The sequence below is a fragment of the Oncorhynchus masou genome, chromosome 2 (assembly GCF_036934945.1).
Source record: "Oncorhynchus masou masou isolate Uvic2021 chromosome 2, UVic_Omas_1.1, whole genome shotgun sequence".
Classification (NCBI taxonomy): Eukaryota; Metazoa; Chordata; class Actinopteri; order Salmoniformes; family Salmonidae; genus Oncorhynchus; species Oncorhynchus masou.
The window spans coordinates 44,866,830-44,883,836 of NC_088213.1; the positions used below are offsets into that span (position 1 = coordinate 44,866,830).

At 44.9% G+C, this 17,007-nt stretch overlaps 1 protein-coding gene across 1 annotated transcript in view; it reads left to right on the plus strand.

Moving 5' to 3' along the window:
- nav2a (neuron navigator 2a) overlaps positions 1 to 17,007 on the plus strand; it is a 118,635-nt gene that overhangs the window by 44,862 nt on the left and 56,766 nt on the right. The window contains 6 exon segments of the mRNA XM_064925154.1: positions 4,497 to 5,632; positions 5,635 to 5,759; positions 7,008 to 7,117; positions 7,533 to 7,641; positions 10,107 to 10,502; positions 16,321 to 16,443. Coding sequence (XP_064781226.1) covers positions 4,497 to 5,632; positions 5,635 to 5,759; positions 7,008 to 7,117; positions 7,533 to 7,641; positions 10,107 to 10,502; positions 16,321 to 16,443 — 1,999 coding nt within the window.

Sequence of the window (17,007 nt, forward strand, 5' to 3'; positions counted from 1 at the left end):
CTAATTCACTGATTTGAAGGTGTTTCCACATTTCAGACCCCTTATCCTTTTCCACATTTTGTTACATTACAGGTTTATTCTAAAATGGATTACATTTTTTTTTACTCATCAATCCACACACAAGTGAAAACAGGTTTTTATAAATTTCTGAAATGGTATTAAAAGTAAAAAAAACAGATACCTTATTTACATAAATATTCAGGCCCTTTGCTATGAGACTCAAAATTCAGTTCAGGTGCATTAGGTTTCCATTGATCATCCTTGAGATGTTTCTACAACTTGATTGGAGTCCACCTATGGTCAATTCAATTGATAGGACATGACTTGGAAAGACACACACCGGTCTATGTAATGTCCCACAGTTGACAGTGCATGTCAGCAAAAACCAAGCCATGAGGTCGAAGGAATTGTGGAGCTCCGAGACAGTATTGTTTCGAGGCACAGATCTGGGGAAGGGTACCAAAACATTTCTGCAGCATTGAAGGTCCCCATGAACACTGTGGCCTCCATCATTCTTAAATGGATGAATGGAACCACACGGCCAAACTGAGGCAATCGGGGCAGAAGGTCCTTGGTCATGGATGTGACCAAGAACCTGATGGTCACTCTGACAGAGCTCTAGAGTTCCTCTGTGAAGATGGGAGAACCTTCCAGCACTCCACAAATCAGGCCTTTATGGTAGAGTGGCCAGACGGAAGCTACTCCTCAGTAAAAGGCACATGACAGCCGCTTGGAGTTTGATAAAAGGCTCCTAAAGGACTCAGACCATGAGAAACACTATTCTCTGGTCTGATGAAACCAAGATTGAACTCTTTATCCTGAATGCCAAGCGTCACGTCTGAAGGACACCTAGCACCATCCCTATGATGAAGCATGGTGGTGGCAACATCATGCTTTGGGGATGTTTTACAGCGGCAGGGACTGGGAGACTAGTCAGGATCAAGGGAAAGATGAACGGAGCAGAGTGCAGAGAGATTCTTGATGAAAACCTTCTCCAGAGCGCTCAGGACCTCAGACTGGGGTGAAGGTTCACCTTCCAACAGGACAGCGACCCCAAGCACACAGCCAAGACAATGCAGGAGTGACTTTGCTGAACAAACAAGTCTTTGAAAATCCTTGCGTAGCCCAACCAGAGCCCGGACTTGAACCCAATCAAACATCTCTGGAGAGACCTGAAAAAAACTGCAGCGACGCTCCTCATCCAACATGACAGAGCTTGAGAGGATCTGCAGAGAAGAATTGGAGAAACTCCACAAATACAGGTGTACCAAGCTTGTAACGTCAAACCCAGGAAGATTGGAGGCTGTAATCGCAGCCAAAAGTGCTTCAACAAAGTACTGAGTAAAGGGTCTGAATACTTATGTGAATGTGATATTTCTGTTTTTTTTAACACATTTACAAAAATGTATAGATACCTGTTTTTGCTTTGTCATTAAGGAGTATTGTGTGCAGATTGATGAGGGAAGAATACACTTTAATCAATTTTAGAATATAACTAAACAAAATGTGGAAAAAGTCAAGGGGTCTGAATACTTTCCGAATGCACTGTAGATGAGATTTTGGTTTAATCCATTGTTCAACACAGGTTTTTGGTATGAAAGAGGCTGTGTAGACTAGAGTTGGAGAGAGAGAGAGAGTGTGTGTGTGTGTGTGTGTGTGTGTGTGTGTGTGTGTGTGTGTGTGTGTGTGTGTGTGTGTGTGTGTGTGTGTGTGTGTGTGTGTGTGTGTGTGTGTGTGAGAGAGAGACAGAGTTGGGTTATGGCAGGAATTTCACTGGTGGTCTGTGGTTAAGTCCTGAGGGCCTCTCTGTCTGTTAGACTACTAATTGACTGCACTAATTGAGTAATTAAGATTTAAACACTAAAACATGTTTCTTGTGTAAACTACGAGATTGCACAAGTCATATAGAGGCACAAAGATGTGTGTGTGCGTTGGTGGAATTATATTTCTGTCCCAAGGTAGTGAACTTTCTCACAGTGATCTTAGCCAGGTCAGGAGGTCTATGACCTCTTATGAGTGTGATGTCAGCAGTCCGTGTGTTTGGGATATTGGACGAGACGAAAGTGCCACACAGTGAACTCTTTTGGTTAGAGAGAGGGTGAAAGAATGCAGGTCTGTGGCTCGGGTGTGAGTGTTTACGTATATTGATACATAGTGTATCAATATAGGCAATTGTGTGTCCAAAACAGGCAATTGTGTGATAAAATAAGGGGATTCAATTCAGTACAACTTTATTGACAACCATGGGCCAAGAGGTCTGACCCAGGATGTGAAATGTGGATCTCCTTTTCATTCAAACTGGGGCATCGATGTGGTCATCTGGTTCTGGGTCATCCCCGGACATGCTCTGTGTTTTTCTTGTGTCCAGTGTCCAAGCCAACACAATGTCTACTTCTGAACCAAAACCCCAGCTGGTTTCACCCCCTATTCTCCCTCTGGGTCACAGGCCGCTCTGTTGGCATGATGTAAGCTTCTCAAAGTTCCCCTTTTCCCACATCCCATTCTCAGTGAATCTGAATCTCTTTTTCTCTTTCTCATTATCTCTCTCTCTCTTAAAACACAATACATCTGAGTCTTTTTATGGGCTGACAGTATCACTATTATTAACAGGATAGTGTTGATGGTCTAAAAGTGTTGAAAAATGACAACTGCTCTTATTCATCTCTCTCTCTCTCTCTCTCTCTCTCTCTCTCTCTCTCTCTCTCTCTCTCTCTCTCTTCTGTAATTCCTGTTGGTCCTCCTCTCTCTCATTCAGGCCCTCCTCCAATAGGAAGCCAGCTATTAGCAACCTGACCCACTTTCCGCTAGCATGGCTAATTGGGCCCTAATCACTTCCTAATGGGCACATTTTTTTCAATGCGCACACAATAAATACTGAACTGGGGAGAAACAACAGTGGCATGAAAAGCAATTAGGGCAAGAAAGGCGCTTAAAAAAACCAGGAATAAATGTGGTGAAAATGGGATGTGGCATAAAGATTTGGAGTGTTTAATATTCCTAGTAAATACTTCCTTACCAAGGCCCAAATGTGCGAATATTAAATTAGTGGTTTAAGGAGTTACCACAATAAAGTCCAGTGTTTAGAGTCATGTGAATGCGATATACTGAAAAAAGGGTTGCAAACTGCACTGTAAGTAGGGTTCTTCGGCTGTCCCCATAGGATAACCGTTTTTGGTTCCAGGGGGAAACCCTTATTGGTTCCAGGTAGAACCGTTTTGGGTTCCATGTAGAACCTTCTGTAGAAACGCAATCCACTTGGAACTGAAAAGGGTTCTACCTGGATCGAAAAGGGTTCTACCTGCAACCAAAAAGGGTTCTTCAATGGGTTCTCCTATGGGGACAGCCGAAGAACCCTTTTAGGTTCTAGATAACAATTTTTTTTTTACGAAGCGTGCATTGAAAAGGAATTGCAATGGATTCAATTTGAGATCATTACTTAATTGACAGTGTTTGCGAAAGTATTTGTGCAGCAGGATAGTAGCTTCTGTTTTGCTGTGTCCGTCTGCTGTACTGGCTGGCTAATGGGTTGGGCATGGGAGTGGCCACAGGGGCAGTTTGTCAGTTTGGCTTTGAGTGTTCAAGGTAACGCTAGCAGTAAGTAGGCTCTGGGAGTCTCTACAGGCACGCAACAATAACTACACTCTATTCTTGTACTGTACAGTATTAGCCTCTTGAGGAAGAATATCTTAGCTACTTTATGAGTTCTGTGTCTTACGTGGGTTTTGGATTTGATTGTGACTATTATTGGTAAGTCAAACATTATTTATTTAGAGGGGTAACAGTATAAACTTTTTTTTAAGTGCTTTGTTGGTTTTCGTGCGCTCTGTAACAGTGACAGACTGTTGTGTGTCTTCTGTAAAAACCTTAATTTAGACAAAATAGACAAATGAACGAAAATATTTAGTGTTTTTGTGTTTTAGCTAGCTCGTTTCCACAGTACTTCAGAATACAGCCTTGGAGTGGAGCAAGTCTTTCTGTGAATTGGAAGATAATGACCAGCATCAATCCAGACCTCCCAGGGGGCGTCAGTGGCAGTGTTGTATCTCAGCTCAAATTCCTTGGCCTAACTTTAAAGCGCTTTCCCTCATTGTTTTTATAAATAGTTTATGATGGGCACTCTCATTGTTATTGTCCAAGGTCTCTAAAAAGTTTGCAGAGTGTCGTGGGTTCGCTGGCGTTAAGTCATGACAGGGTTTGACTGTGTCTACACAGGCAAACCTGAGCTTTCCACAGTGCAGGACCTTATATGGACAGTTAGTGTGGGGTCTGTGAGGATTGCTCTGTCGAACCATCTCTTATTTCTCTCCTTTCCCCTCTCCTTATCCTCTCTCCCACTCCTGCTTTCCCCCTTCTCTTCCTCCTCTTCATCTTCTTCACTCCTCTCATCTCCGAATCCCCTCTCACTCCTATTCTCCTCTCGGGTTATCCTCTTCTCACGTCCTCCTTTTCTTCATCCCTTCCACCTCTTCATCCTCTCCTTTTCCTCTTCCTCACAGAACCCTCGGAGGGCATGACTTCACAGACTCCGGTAATGACTGAGCATGCTCCGTCGTCCCCAGCGGCCGTCTGCACTTCCGCCAACAGCGCCTCTACCTCGGCTCCCATCCCTCCAGTCTCCTCTACCTCGGCTCCCATCCCTCCAGCCTCCTCCTCCTCCTCGGCCATCCCCCACCCCAACTCCAGCAGCAAACCCTGGAGGAGTAAGTCTGTGAGCTCCAAGCACACCACCTCCTCAGCCATGCTCTCTGTCAAGCAGGAGAAGGATGCCTCCTCTAAGGCCTCCTCGTCCACCGAGCCCCCCCCTAAAGTCATCCAACAGAAGTCTATGCTGGAGAAGCTCAAGCTGTTTAACAGCAAAAGTGGATCTAAGTCCTCGTCCTCCAGCACTCAGGGGGCTCAGGCGGACTGCGGTGCCCCCGCCCGGCAGCTCGGGGCTGGTGGAGTGGAGAGGGCAGAAGCAGGGTCCAACACAGACTCCCTGGAGGAGGAGGAGGGGAACGCCCGTCCTGGCGTCAACGGGACCGGTAACGGGACGAGCCACGGTGTGGCCGCAACCCATGTCCCTACCGTCGCCACAACAACCAGCAGCCCCAAGATCGCACTGAGGGGAATCGCTCAGCGCACGTTCAGTAGAGCTCTGACCACTAAAAAGAGCTCAGTGAAAGGACTGGAGAAGGAGAAAGAGAAGGAGAGGGGGAAGGAGAAGGAAAGAGGGAAAGAGGCGGGGAAACACATCTCCACCACAGAGAGGATGGAACTCAGGGGGGAGGAGCCTAAGGAGGAAGCGACTACAATTGTCGCAATGGAAACGGAACCCTCTTCCAATAAGAGGACTTCTAAAATCGCCAGTTTCATACCCAAAGGGAGCAAAGTGGCCAAGAAGGAGAGTTCTGTCCCTGCACACAGCGGCATACCAAAGCCAGGGGGTAAAACCTCAGGGGTAGGGGGGAAGGCCCCCTCGGCAGGGGGGAAGGAGGGTGGGGAGCGTCCCCGGAGCATGCGGTTGGGGGGGGGTCTGGTCCTGCACCGCGGACACCTGGACAAGGACAGGGACAGCAGACACTCTAGCTCCACCTCTAGTCTGGCTTCCACAGAGGGCAAGGCCTCACAACAGGGCAACAGCGCCACCCCGGGGTGGAAGGTGGAAGTGGTGGCGCCACACAGAGCACAGCCTGCAACACGGTCAGCGTCCAGCTACCTCAGCCCCAGCAGCACCACAGCCACCCCAATACAGCCACCGTAGCACCCTTCATGTACAGGTGAGTGATGCACATACTCTGGACTGACAAAACTGTCAACTGTAACATTTGTCATGATGTGTCTACCCGACCAAGCCTTTGTGAATCTGTCATAGTATCCTGAGAAAGTCTGAAAGGATCGTAAGTCATTAGTCACCGATCATTAGTGGGCATCTGCAAGCTGTTTGCTAGGAATTTCCCCTAGAGTCACTTTCCCACTGTGTGTTTGTATGCTCACCCCACCCCTGACCACTGTATCTCAGTCCCCCCCCCCCCCCAACTACAGATTGCCCCTTTAAGTTAACAGTGTGCGGGTTTTAACAAGTGTCCATTAGGCCTATGGATCTTTTCTTTATCAGCATGAATTAGACTGAGCAATAAAAGCTCCACTTCTATTCCATATGCTGGGATCTGCGCTGTGCTGCTGTTGCAAGGGCACATATCTCACTGGCTGTCCACTGGTTTCAAAAACGATAGGCAGCGTAAGCTTCTTGAATTCAACCATTATTGGGTTCAAATGCACAAATGAGAGAGCAACATTGTGATTCACATCAATGCGCTATGTAGAAATCAATAATAAGTGATACCCGTATCACCGTAGACGACACCACTGCTGTCATCCTTACCGCCAAGCGTTTATTCAAGTTGGATCATCTTTGGATGCCGGCAGCAGTCGCACCACTGGAAGACATGGCTTGGACTGTAGGCTACAAAAGCCTATTTCTGCTCTTTTCCAGCGATTCATCAAACACATTTGTTGTGCCATCATAGTGTTCTCTGACTTGTGGTCAGACTCACTCAGGTGGAACAAACTTAAACTTGCGCCTTTTTTCAATGCTGAGTTGACTGTCGTCGAGAAATTTGTAAAATTGCCTGTTGTTGTTGTTGCGAACATCCTTTTCTGAATTGAAAAGTAATCCTCGAAGTAATCATCTAGGTTTTCAAAAGTATCTGTAATCTGATTACAATATTTTAGCTGGTAACGTAATGGATCACAGTTACCGTTTTTTTATAATCCCTTACATGTAACGGAATACATGTAATCTATTTCTCCCCAACCCTGCCTCTGATCCTCCCCTATATGAATACCCCCCCCCCCCCCCCACTGCCTTACCCTTCCACTCACCACTTAGGAACTTCCTCTCCTGTCGTTAGCCGGTTATAGGGCATTGACGGCAGGATCATACATCTCTGTTTTAGAAGAAGGGGGGAATTGACATTGACAATCCAGATATTCCTTTTGACCTTTGACACTTTGTTATCATCTAGGTCACAAACGGACGTGGATGGTATCATGGCGACAGAGGCAGGGTCAGGAGGAATGGGCGGAGAAAACGTCCCCTTTAAAACCAGCCAGCCATCCATTGAGGACCTTTCAGGTAGGCCATCGACTAGTTCAATAAAGAGAAAACAATACCTTACATTTATGGAATTTTTATCATTCGTGTGCAATTTATATCTATAGGCTACGTTGAGCGTTTTCCTTTCATTATTTTAGGCTATCTGGCATTAGCGTGTAAGCCTATGTTCCGGCACCAAATAGCCTACACACCATTTGCCAAATGTTTTTGGGAATGGGGAGGAACAAGTCAACGTCGAGCCACGACTCGTAGCCTACGGCGCATTTTCTATATTAGCCGGTTTAGGGTCGGGTGTGGGCCTAAGATTTTCACTTTATAACATATTGTCCGGAGGTTGCTGATGGGTTATTAGCAGTTGCGGGCGGGTGAACAGACAGTTGACCTGCGCACCACTAGTGCCTATTTGCTCAGTCACCATGTTTGTTCTGTACAGCAGAAGATCCAGAGACACGGCGGCTGCGGACTGTTAAAAACATTGCAGATTTGCGCCAGAACCTGGAAGAGACTATGTCCAGTCTACGGGGGACTCAGATCTCACACAGGTAAGAACCCCCCCCTCCCCTGCAATGAGAATGGACAGATCCAGCACATGTGTCCAATCCAGTATCCAAACAGACTCCATATTGCAGATTCAATTCTACATTCTGTGTGTTCAACAAGTTCCACTGACATCCATTAAGACATAACACACACACACACCTCCTAGAAAGAGACCACAATATTCATCACAATAAAGCTATTCTTAAACAATGATCCAATACACTTTCTCCTGTAAAAATCCCAAAAGCAGGCTGTTAATTTATGGTTAGTTAGCATGTCTGTTATTTTTTTTTTTTAAGGGGTTGGATCAGCTTAATATTTCATAAAGATTGTTGCTTCCATCAATCTAATTGTCTGTATCATTTCCAATCCCCCATATATTTTGGGGTTATATATATATATATATATATATCCATATACATACAGTTGTAGTCGGAAGTTTACATACACCTTAGCCAAATACATTTAAACTCAGTTTTCCACAATTCCTGACATTTAATCCTAGTAAGAATTCCCTGTCTTAGGTCAGTTAGGATCACCACTTTTATTTTAAGAATGTGAAATGTCAGAATTATAGTAGAGAGAATGATTTATTTCATCTTTTATTTCTGCCATCACATTCTCAGTGGGCCAGAAGTTTACATACACTCAATTAGTATTTGGTAGCATTGCCTTTAAATTGTTTAACTTGGGTCAAACGGTTCGGGTAGCCTTCCACAAGCTTCCCACAATAAGTTGGGTGATTTTGTCCCATTCCTCCTGACAGAGCTGGTGTAACTGAGTCAGGTTTGTAGGCCTCCTTGCTCGCACATGCTTTTTCAGTTCTGCCCCAAAATTTAGGTTGGAGTCATTAAAACTTGTTTTTCAACCACTGCACAAATTTCTTGTTAACAAACTATAGTTTTGGCAAGTCTGTTAGGACATGTACTTCGTGCATGACACAAGTAATTTTTCCAACAATTGGAAAAACAGATTATTTCACTTATAATTCACTTTATCACAATTCCAGTGGGTCAGAGGTTGACATACACTAAGTTGACTGTGCCTTTAAACAGCTTGGAAAGTTACAGAAAAGGATGTCATGGCTTTAGAAGCTTCTGATAGGCTAATGGACATAATTTGAGTCAATTGGAGGTGTACCTGTGGATGTATTTCAAGGCCTACCTTCAAACTCAGTACCTCTTTGCTTGACATCATAGGAAAAAAAATAATAAATCAACCAAGAGCTCAGAAGAAAAATTTCAGAACTCCACATTCTGGTTCATTCTTGGGAGCAATTTCCAAACGTCTGAAGGTACCATGTTCATCTGTACAAACAATAGTATGCAAGTATAAACACCTTGGGACCACGCAGCCGTCATACCGCTCAGGAAAGAGATGAGTTCTGTCTCCTAGAGATGCAAGTACTTTGGTGCAAAAAGTGCAAATCAATCCCAGATCAACAGCAAAGGACCTTGTGAAGTTGCTGGAGGAAACAGGTACAAAAGTATCTATATCCACAGTAAAAGGATTCCTATATCGACATAACCTGAACCGACATAACCTCAGCAAGGAAGAAGCCACTGCTCCAAAACCGCCATCAAAAAAGCCAGACTACGGTTTGCAACTGCACATGGGGATAAAGATGGTACTTTTTAGAGAAATGTCCTCTGGTCTGATAATAGAACTGTATGGCCATAATGACCATCGTTATGTTTGGAGGAAAACGGGGGAGGCTTGCAAGCCGAAGAACACCATCCCAACCGTGAACCACAGGGGTGGCAGCATCAAGTTGTGGGGGTGCTTTGCTGCAGGAGGGACAATTTTTTTTCCACAAAATAGATGGCATCATGAGGAAGGATAATGATGTGGATATATTGAAGCAACATCTCAAGACATCACTCAGGAAGTTAAAGCTTGATCGCAAATGGGTCTTCCAAATGGACAATGACCCCAAGCATACTTCCAAAGTTGTGGCAAAATGGCTTAAGGACAAAAAAGTCAAGGAATTGGAGTGGCCATCACAAAGCCCTGATCTCAATCCTATAGAACATTTGTGGGCAGAACTGAAAAAGTATGTGCGAGCAAGGAGGCTTATAAACCTGACTCCGTTACACCAGCTCTGAACTTTTGCGGTTTGAGACTTCTCTGTCTGATGCTCTATTCTAGTTTGTATGTAATGGAGGGCTTGTTCTCCAACCCCACTAGACTGTGTCTTGTGTCTGGTTCTTTCAGCATGATTCCCCCCCCCTTTTTTATGAGAGTGTCAGTGTCTTTGATCCAGTAGTGGCTTGATGGAGCAGTGGTCTTGTCTTTGGATTTTGATTCAAGCTCCTGACCCAGTCTCTCTCCCTGCTGCTTGCGCTCCCTTTCAAAGGATTAGAGAGGTCTTACCCACGGTCTAGTCTAGTCCAGTTTAATGCTAATCAGCTAATGTCTCATCTTACACTCAGTCTTTTTTTTCTGCTTCCCCCCCTCCCTACCCCAGCACCTTGGAGACAACCTTTGACAGCAACGTCACCACGGAGATCAGTGGTGGCGGCGGGAGTGGGCGGAGCATCCTCAGCCTCACTTCCTCTCGGCCCTCCCTGTCGTCATGGCGACTGGGCCAGTCCAGCCCTCGTCTGCAGGCGGGGGACGCCCCCTCCACGGGGAACGGTTACGGGGGTCGTGCCTTGGGAGGAGGGGGGCAGGGGGGGCGCTACTTGTACCCTGGCCCCCTGCGGAGACAGCTGGTGGGGCGGGGAGGTGCCCTCGGTATGGATCTGGGGGAGAGAGGGGAGGATATTGACCTGGAGGGCATCGCCATGGAGGTGACGGGCTACATGAGTGACGGAGATGTGCTGAGCAAGAACGCGGCGCGCCCTGATGACGTCACGAGCGGGTGAGTATTCTGAGAGAACTCGCATATGGTGACAGGGTCAAAACATAGAAATTGTGTTTTGCAAATTGCAACGCATCCCTTTTGGGGCTGGCTTGGTTGGTGTTGCGCCCTTTCTCATAGGTTTCGGTAATTCATGCGTTATAAGCGGCTGTCGTGTCACAAGAGGGCGCCAGTGTATTTGTAATCTCCCCTATGTGTACAAACGTGAACATGGTTTCAGCCAAAAGTAGTATGGAATAAAGGGAAAAATACTGTTGTTCTTTTTCTTGTGAGACATTCTGCAATAGCTTTTTGAGAAGGTATACATTTAGATAAGCATATGTCTTTGGGGACCAGGGCCCGTATCCGCAAAGCGTCTCAGATTAGGAGTGCTGATCTAGGATCAGGTTTCCCCTGTCCATATCATTTTATGAATTGTGATCTGAAAGTCAAAACTGATTCTAGATCAGCACTCCTACTCTTCGTGAATACTGGCCCAAATCAGATGCTACCTCTGACTCCCAGAGGACAGTAGCTCCACTCTGTGAGTTCAATCCAGTAGCGTTGTGCCACATAACCTGTTGGTTTTCTAGTCAGTGCCCATGTTGAAGTCAGTGTCCATGTTGTAACAGGCCCCCTGCATACCTTGGCTGTCATACTCTGCAATTTAAACCAATGCTGTCATCGTTATTATCATATTAATTTACACACTGGGAGCCAACTCTGCTGCTGATGCCAGAATCGGGAGATTGAACGGCCAAAAAGAGAGAGAGACTAAGACTAAGACTCTCTCTCTCTTTTTGGCCGTTCACTCTCCCCGATTCTGGCATCAGCAGCAGAGTCAAACATCAACAAGCAACAACAACAAAAATCCTAAACTGCCTCAGTGTTAAGAGGAAGGAAAATAGCCTTGTTTAAGAGCACATAATTCAGGGGTTACCAAACCTTTTTCGACCCCACCATGTAAAATAAAAGGGGCTTAATTGTGGCTATACTTCTGAGAGTATTTCAATCTATAGGAAGTATGGTTTGAAGTGACGGAAATGCACCAGAAAGGTATTGGGAAGTTCAGAAGATCATCAGGCGATACTTTTGTATGCTCTTCTGTGTAGAACAGAACATCATCATTGGTAATGTTATTTTCCTCCCCCTCCCCAGTCTGATTTAGTGTCTGGTCCAGTCCACTCTGTTCTAATGAGTCCTGTGCGGCTTATGGGCAATGTAGAGAGTCTTATCTTTCAGTAATGGGGTCATAATATTTTGTAGCTTAGCCTTTTACTGCGGTGGGCTAAATCAGGGTCAGTTTCTTGGGTCGTCTTAAACAAATCTACTTTGAAACAAAAGTATACACCTCACATACATGGTTATGGGCTTAAACAAAAGAATAAACAAGTCCCATGTCATATATAGTTGAAATGTCGTCAATTTTGAGTTCGCATCCCAATATTACACTTTATATACATATAACAAAACCGTTTGACATAGAAACACTGGATTTTTGTCTGGTAAAAATAAAACAAGGTATATTAATAATGAAATGGTGAAAAATATGAATAACATTCCACCCACAATGCCACTAGAGGACAATTTGTTCATTTGACTGCAGCACCATTCGTTTATTACAACCGGCACCTAGCTACCGGAGTTTACCAACGTAACCCCGGTTCTATGAACCAAAGCTCAAAGTTTCTCTTGCGACATAATCATTTCTGCAGAGCCACCTGCCCTGAAAGTGGTGGGGTTAAGTGCTCCCCCTGAAGCACTCAGATAACGCATCTCAAACAAAACACACACCTGGGCAGGTGAGTGTTATGAAATGAAAGAGCCCAACCATTCCCCTGCCGGTGCAGTATGATATTCTACATCTATGCTTAGGGATTGGCTCAGGGTGGGACGCCAGCCAAAGTCGTAGTGAGATGAGCGATCAGGCGCTGCTCAGTATTATACAACGGTTGGGTCTAATGCTGAATAAAATCGTCTATTCCACAAATTACCACCGGCTCAATCTATGACGTTAAAATGCCTATATACTCTGTTCCATCCGACTGCACAATCCACGGTCTCATCAGCCCAGCCAGGCAATTTTCTAAATTTGATCTCCGCTATAAAAACCATCTAGCCATTATCTCACTTTTCTTTTAGACTAACATTTTGTTTTCAACAGTGGAGACTTGTTTAAACCTTGCTGTCTGTCTCTCCGACATTTGCAACATATATATATTCAAATTCCATCTCCAGCTGTCCCATACAAATGAACGTGTCGGGACGTCATGAATCAGCAGGCATCCTTTCTTATGGATATATACCAAGAAATGTCAATTGAAAAAAGGTCGAACGAAACGAAGTGCATCTAGTTTGCAGTCTTTCCAGCTTCAGTTTAAAGTGATTGTGTTAGCTGTGTTGTTGGCTAGCTCCTCTGAACAACAGTGTCCTGACGAGAGAGCACATTTTCTATGCCAGGCGAAATCGTGCCTCATTAGCTCATTGTTATGGATGTACCCAAATAAATGTCACTAGAAAACAGCTTAAACAAATGCAAATGGTTCTACTTTGCTGTTATTCTGGCTGCTCTTTGATGTGACTGTAAATTAGCCGTAGTTGGCTAACTAGCAAACAAGGGATAAGAATGTTGCCAGCCAGTATGGCAATGGAACATTTAGGACGAACAACTGGGTTGCGTCCATACATACAGAACAAAAACACAGAACGACTGGGTCGTGTCTCTAGCATCCAACAGAACAAAAAAACAGCCGGCTTGGGTAGCAACCCTAGATTTGTGTCGGGACTATGTCTTGTGGAAGGATGAAATAGTATGAATAAATTCATCAAAATACTGTTTTTAATGAACATATGTCAATCATTATTTGAATATGTTGGTAACCTGTTGTATAAAAGTGATAATGCCTTCGAAGCCAATGTTTGGAGGCATTATCAATTAAAACGGGCGGCAGGTGGTTAGAAAGTTGGATAACCGAAAGGTTGCAAGATCGAATCCCCGAGCTGACAAGGTAAAAATCTGTCGTTCTGCCCCTGGACAAGGCAGCTAACCCACTGTTCCTAGGCCGTCATTGAAAATAATATTTTGTTATTTACTGACTTGCCTAGTTAAATTAAGGTTAAAATGGAAAAAAAAAACATTGGCTTCCCGGGCATTATCACTTAAGTAGAGAGCTGCTACAATTTAGATCTGGCATCATGTTCTGTACCACTACCCTGGCCATGTGAGAGAATGATGATGACAGTGGATATTTAAGTGATAATGTCCGCGAAGCCGGTGTATGGAGGATATGTTGGCACGAGTATTGTTAGTCCCGAGACTTAAGTCGAAGGCTGGCAAACTGTGCCAATATATCCTCCAAACACCGGTTTCAAGGGCATTATCACTTTTATACTACAGGTTACCTACATATTAAAATAATGTTTGACATATTTTTATGAACACCGTGCACCAGCGAACTGGTCAGCGTGCACTGCGCCCCGGCCCGCCACAGAAGTCGCTAGTGCGTGATGAGACAAGGATATCCCTACCGGCCAAACCCTCCCTAACCCGGACGACGCCAGGCCAATTGTGCGTGGCCCCACGGACCTCCCGGTGGCGGCCGGCTGCGACAGAGCCTGGGCTCGGACCCAGAGTCTTTGGTGGCACAGCCTTAGACCACTGCGCCACCCGGGAGCCATTAACTTTATTTTGATTAAATTATTCATCCTATTTCATAGACCACAAGATATAGACCCGACACAAATCTAGATTTTGCTACCCATCCATTTTTGTTCTGTATCTATGGACGCGGCCTCGTCGTTCGTTCTAAATGTTTCATTGGCAACATTCTTATCCCTTGCTTGCTAGCTAGCCAACTACGATTAATTTACAGTCACGTCAAAAAGTGCAGCCAGAATAACAGCAAAGTTGCTGCGTAAGCTGTTTTCTAGTGACATTTATTTGGGTACATCCATAACAATGAGCTAATGAGGAGCGATTTCGCCTGGCATAGAAAATGTGCTCTCTCGTCAGGACACTGTTGTTCAGAGGAGCTAGCCAACAACACAGCTAACACAATCACTTCAAACTGAAGCTGGAAAGACTGCAAACTAGATGCACGTCGTTTCGTTTGACCTTTTTTTCAATTGACATGTGCGTATGAATGGTCCCAACCTCGGCCATCAATCGATTGAATGGTCGAAATTAGATCTTATTCCAATGGCTGTCGTGGAAATGGTGTGACCAGATTACTCCTGTAGCATGGGGAGTGTGTGTGTGTGTGTGTGTGTGTGTGTGTGTGTGTGTGTGTGTGTGTGTGTGTGTGTGTGTGTGTGTGTGTGTGTGTGTGTGTGTGTGTGTGTGTGTGTGTGTGTGTGTGTGTGTGTGTGTGTGTGTGTGTGTGTGTGTGGTGATATGGTGGAGCCTCCCCGTGTCTTAACCATTTAAAACAGTCACAGATAGCTCAGTCTCCTCCACCCTCCTCCCTCAGGCCTTGAATGTTTAGCCACCAATGCTAAGTTGGCATTAGCAGCTAACTGGTTCAGCCACGTGTTGTAGGTTTGACCATAGAGAATGAGTTGGCAGTGGGATTCCACGCCCGCCTACAAGGTAGTCACTATTTGGGCAAATGGCAAAGACATGCCTTTTTCTATAGTTGATCTTCTAAAAAAATTTTTTTATTTTAAACCTAACCTTATGCCTGACCCGAACTGTGAATTTAAGACCCAAAAATCGAAAATGTTGTTTTCATAAATGTTTACGATATAGCCAATTGTGTCACCTGCCCATCTAGTGGGACTTACAGGCATCGTTCTTTATCTTTACCATGTTAATCAAATCTAATTGTATTGGTCACATACACATATTTAGCAGATATTATTGCGGGTGTAGCGAAACGCTTGTGTTCCTAGCTCCAACAGTGCAGTAGTATCAAACAATTCACAACACACAAATCTAAAGTGAAAGAATGGAATTAAGAAATATATAAATATTAGCTTGAGTGATGTCGAAGTGGCATTGACTAAAATAGAATAGAATACAGTATTTTAGTCAATGCCACTCCGACATTGCTCAATCTAATATTTATATCATTATTTTACTTTTAGATTAGTGTGTATTGTTGTGAACTGTTAGATACTACTGATCTGATGGAGATAGGAACACAAGCAGGTTAATGAAGCAATACAAATGTTATGTGACTAAAATGAAAGGCCATTTAGTTGAAGGGGGAAAAATGGCCAATTGTTTTTGTAATTTTGATAATAACTACACCAAATTGTTATTCAAATGACAAACTTTTTACTGAGCCTTAATGATATTTTAGTCAAAATGACTTAAGACTAGACTGAATCTATAAAAGGGTGCCAACATTAACACTGCACCAGGAACAACATCCTGGAAAGGTAGGCAAAGTACGGGTTGAGCTGCACTTGTGCGTGTCTGTGTTCTTCTGTGCATGTGCAGAGCTCCAGTGGTGTGGAGTTAATGACCGGTCCAGTCGACCAGCAGCCATTTCATCTGATTGATGAGACTGGTGCCTGGGCCGGACAAACAAGATGGATGTTCTTTCCTCTCCTAGTTGGTTTTTATTTAGAGCAAGAAGGAACAGCCATCTTGTTTGTTGTTGGCTCTCTCTCTCTCTGGGGTGTTCGACAGAGAACGGCCCAACACTCGATCTTCTTCTTCCTGGCTTGAAAGCTGACACGAAAAACGGCCTTCTTTTAGTCAAACAATTTCAGTTTTTGAATCCGTCAAGAATGAACTGATTTCCAGCAAAAGTGTTGTGCAATTTTAACCGTGAGCTTTGACTTTGAAAACCTTGTGTTTTCTGATGTGACCTTTGACCTTTTCTGATCCCAGCTACATGACGGACGGCGGCCTGAGCCTGTACACGCGGCGACTCAACCGTCTACCTGACGGCATGGCGGTGGTACGAGAGACCCTCCAACGCAACACCTCCACGGGCCAGGGAGACGCTGACAGGTAGGACACACACACAGACCATTTCCTGCATCATTGGGAGAGATCGTTACATTGGGTCACATTACAAAATGGTTGGATTGTGTCCTTGTGACCTGCGTGGATCAATGGAAAGGATAACAGGGCAGCAGTTTGACCTCTTTCTGGGAGAGAGAGGGGGAGTGGTTTAATGTGGATAATTGACAGCGGGAAATGGGTGGAGGCATTACACTATTAGGATAGTGTGTTCGTATGGAAGAGAAGCGGACGGGTGTATGGGACCGAAGTGGGCTCTGTAAGAAAGAGTGACGCTAAGTAAGACTGCAGCTATAAGTCCTCTCAATCTGCAGGTGTGAGTGATTTCCTGTTTTTCCCACCTTTTGACCTCCGTCTCCCCTCCTTCCCTCCTCCTCTCTCACACCCCCTGAGCCCTCACCTCTTCTGCCCTTCTCCCTCACCTTCCGAACCCCTCAGGTGAGAGAGGAAAGCTTCCAGTCTCTCTCTCCTCGCACCGTGCACTGAGCCATCTTGACCTTTTGCCTGGCTCTTTCTTCTACCATCCTGCTCAGACGGTATCTTTCTCACCTC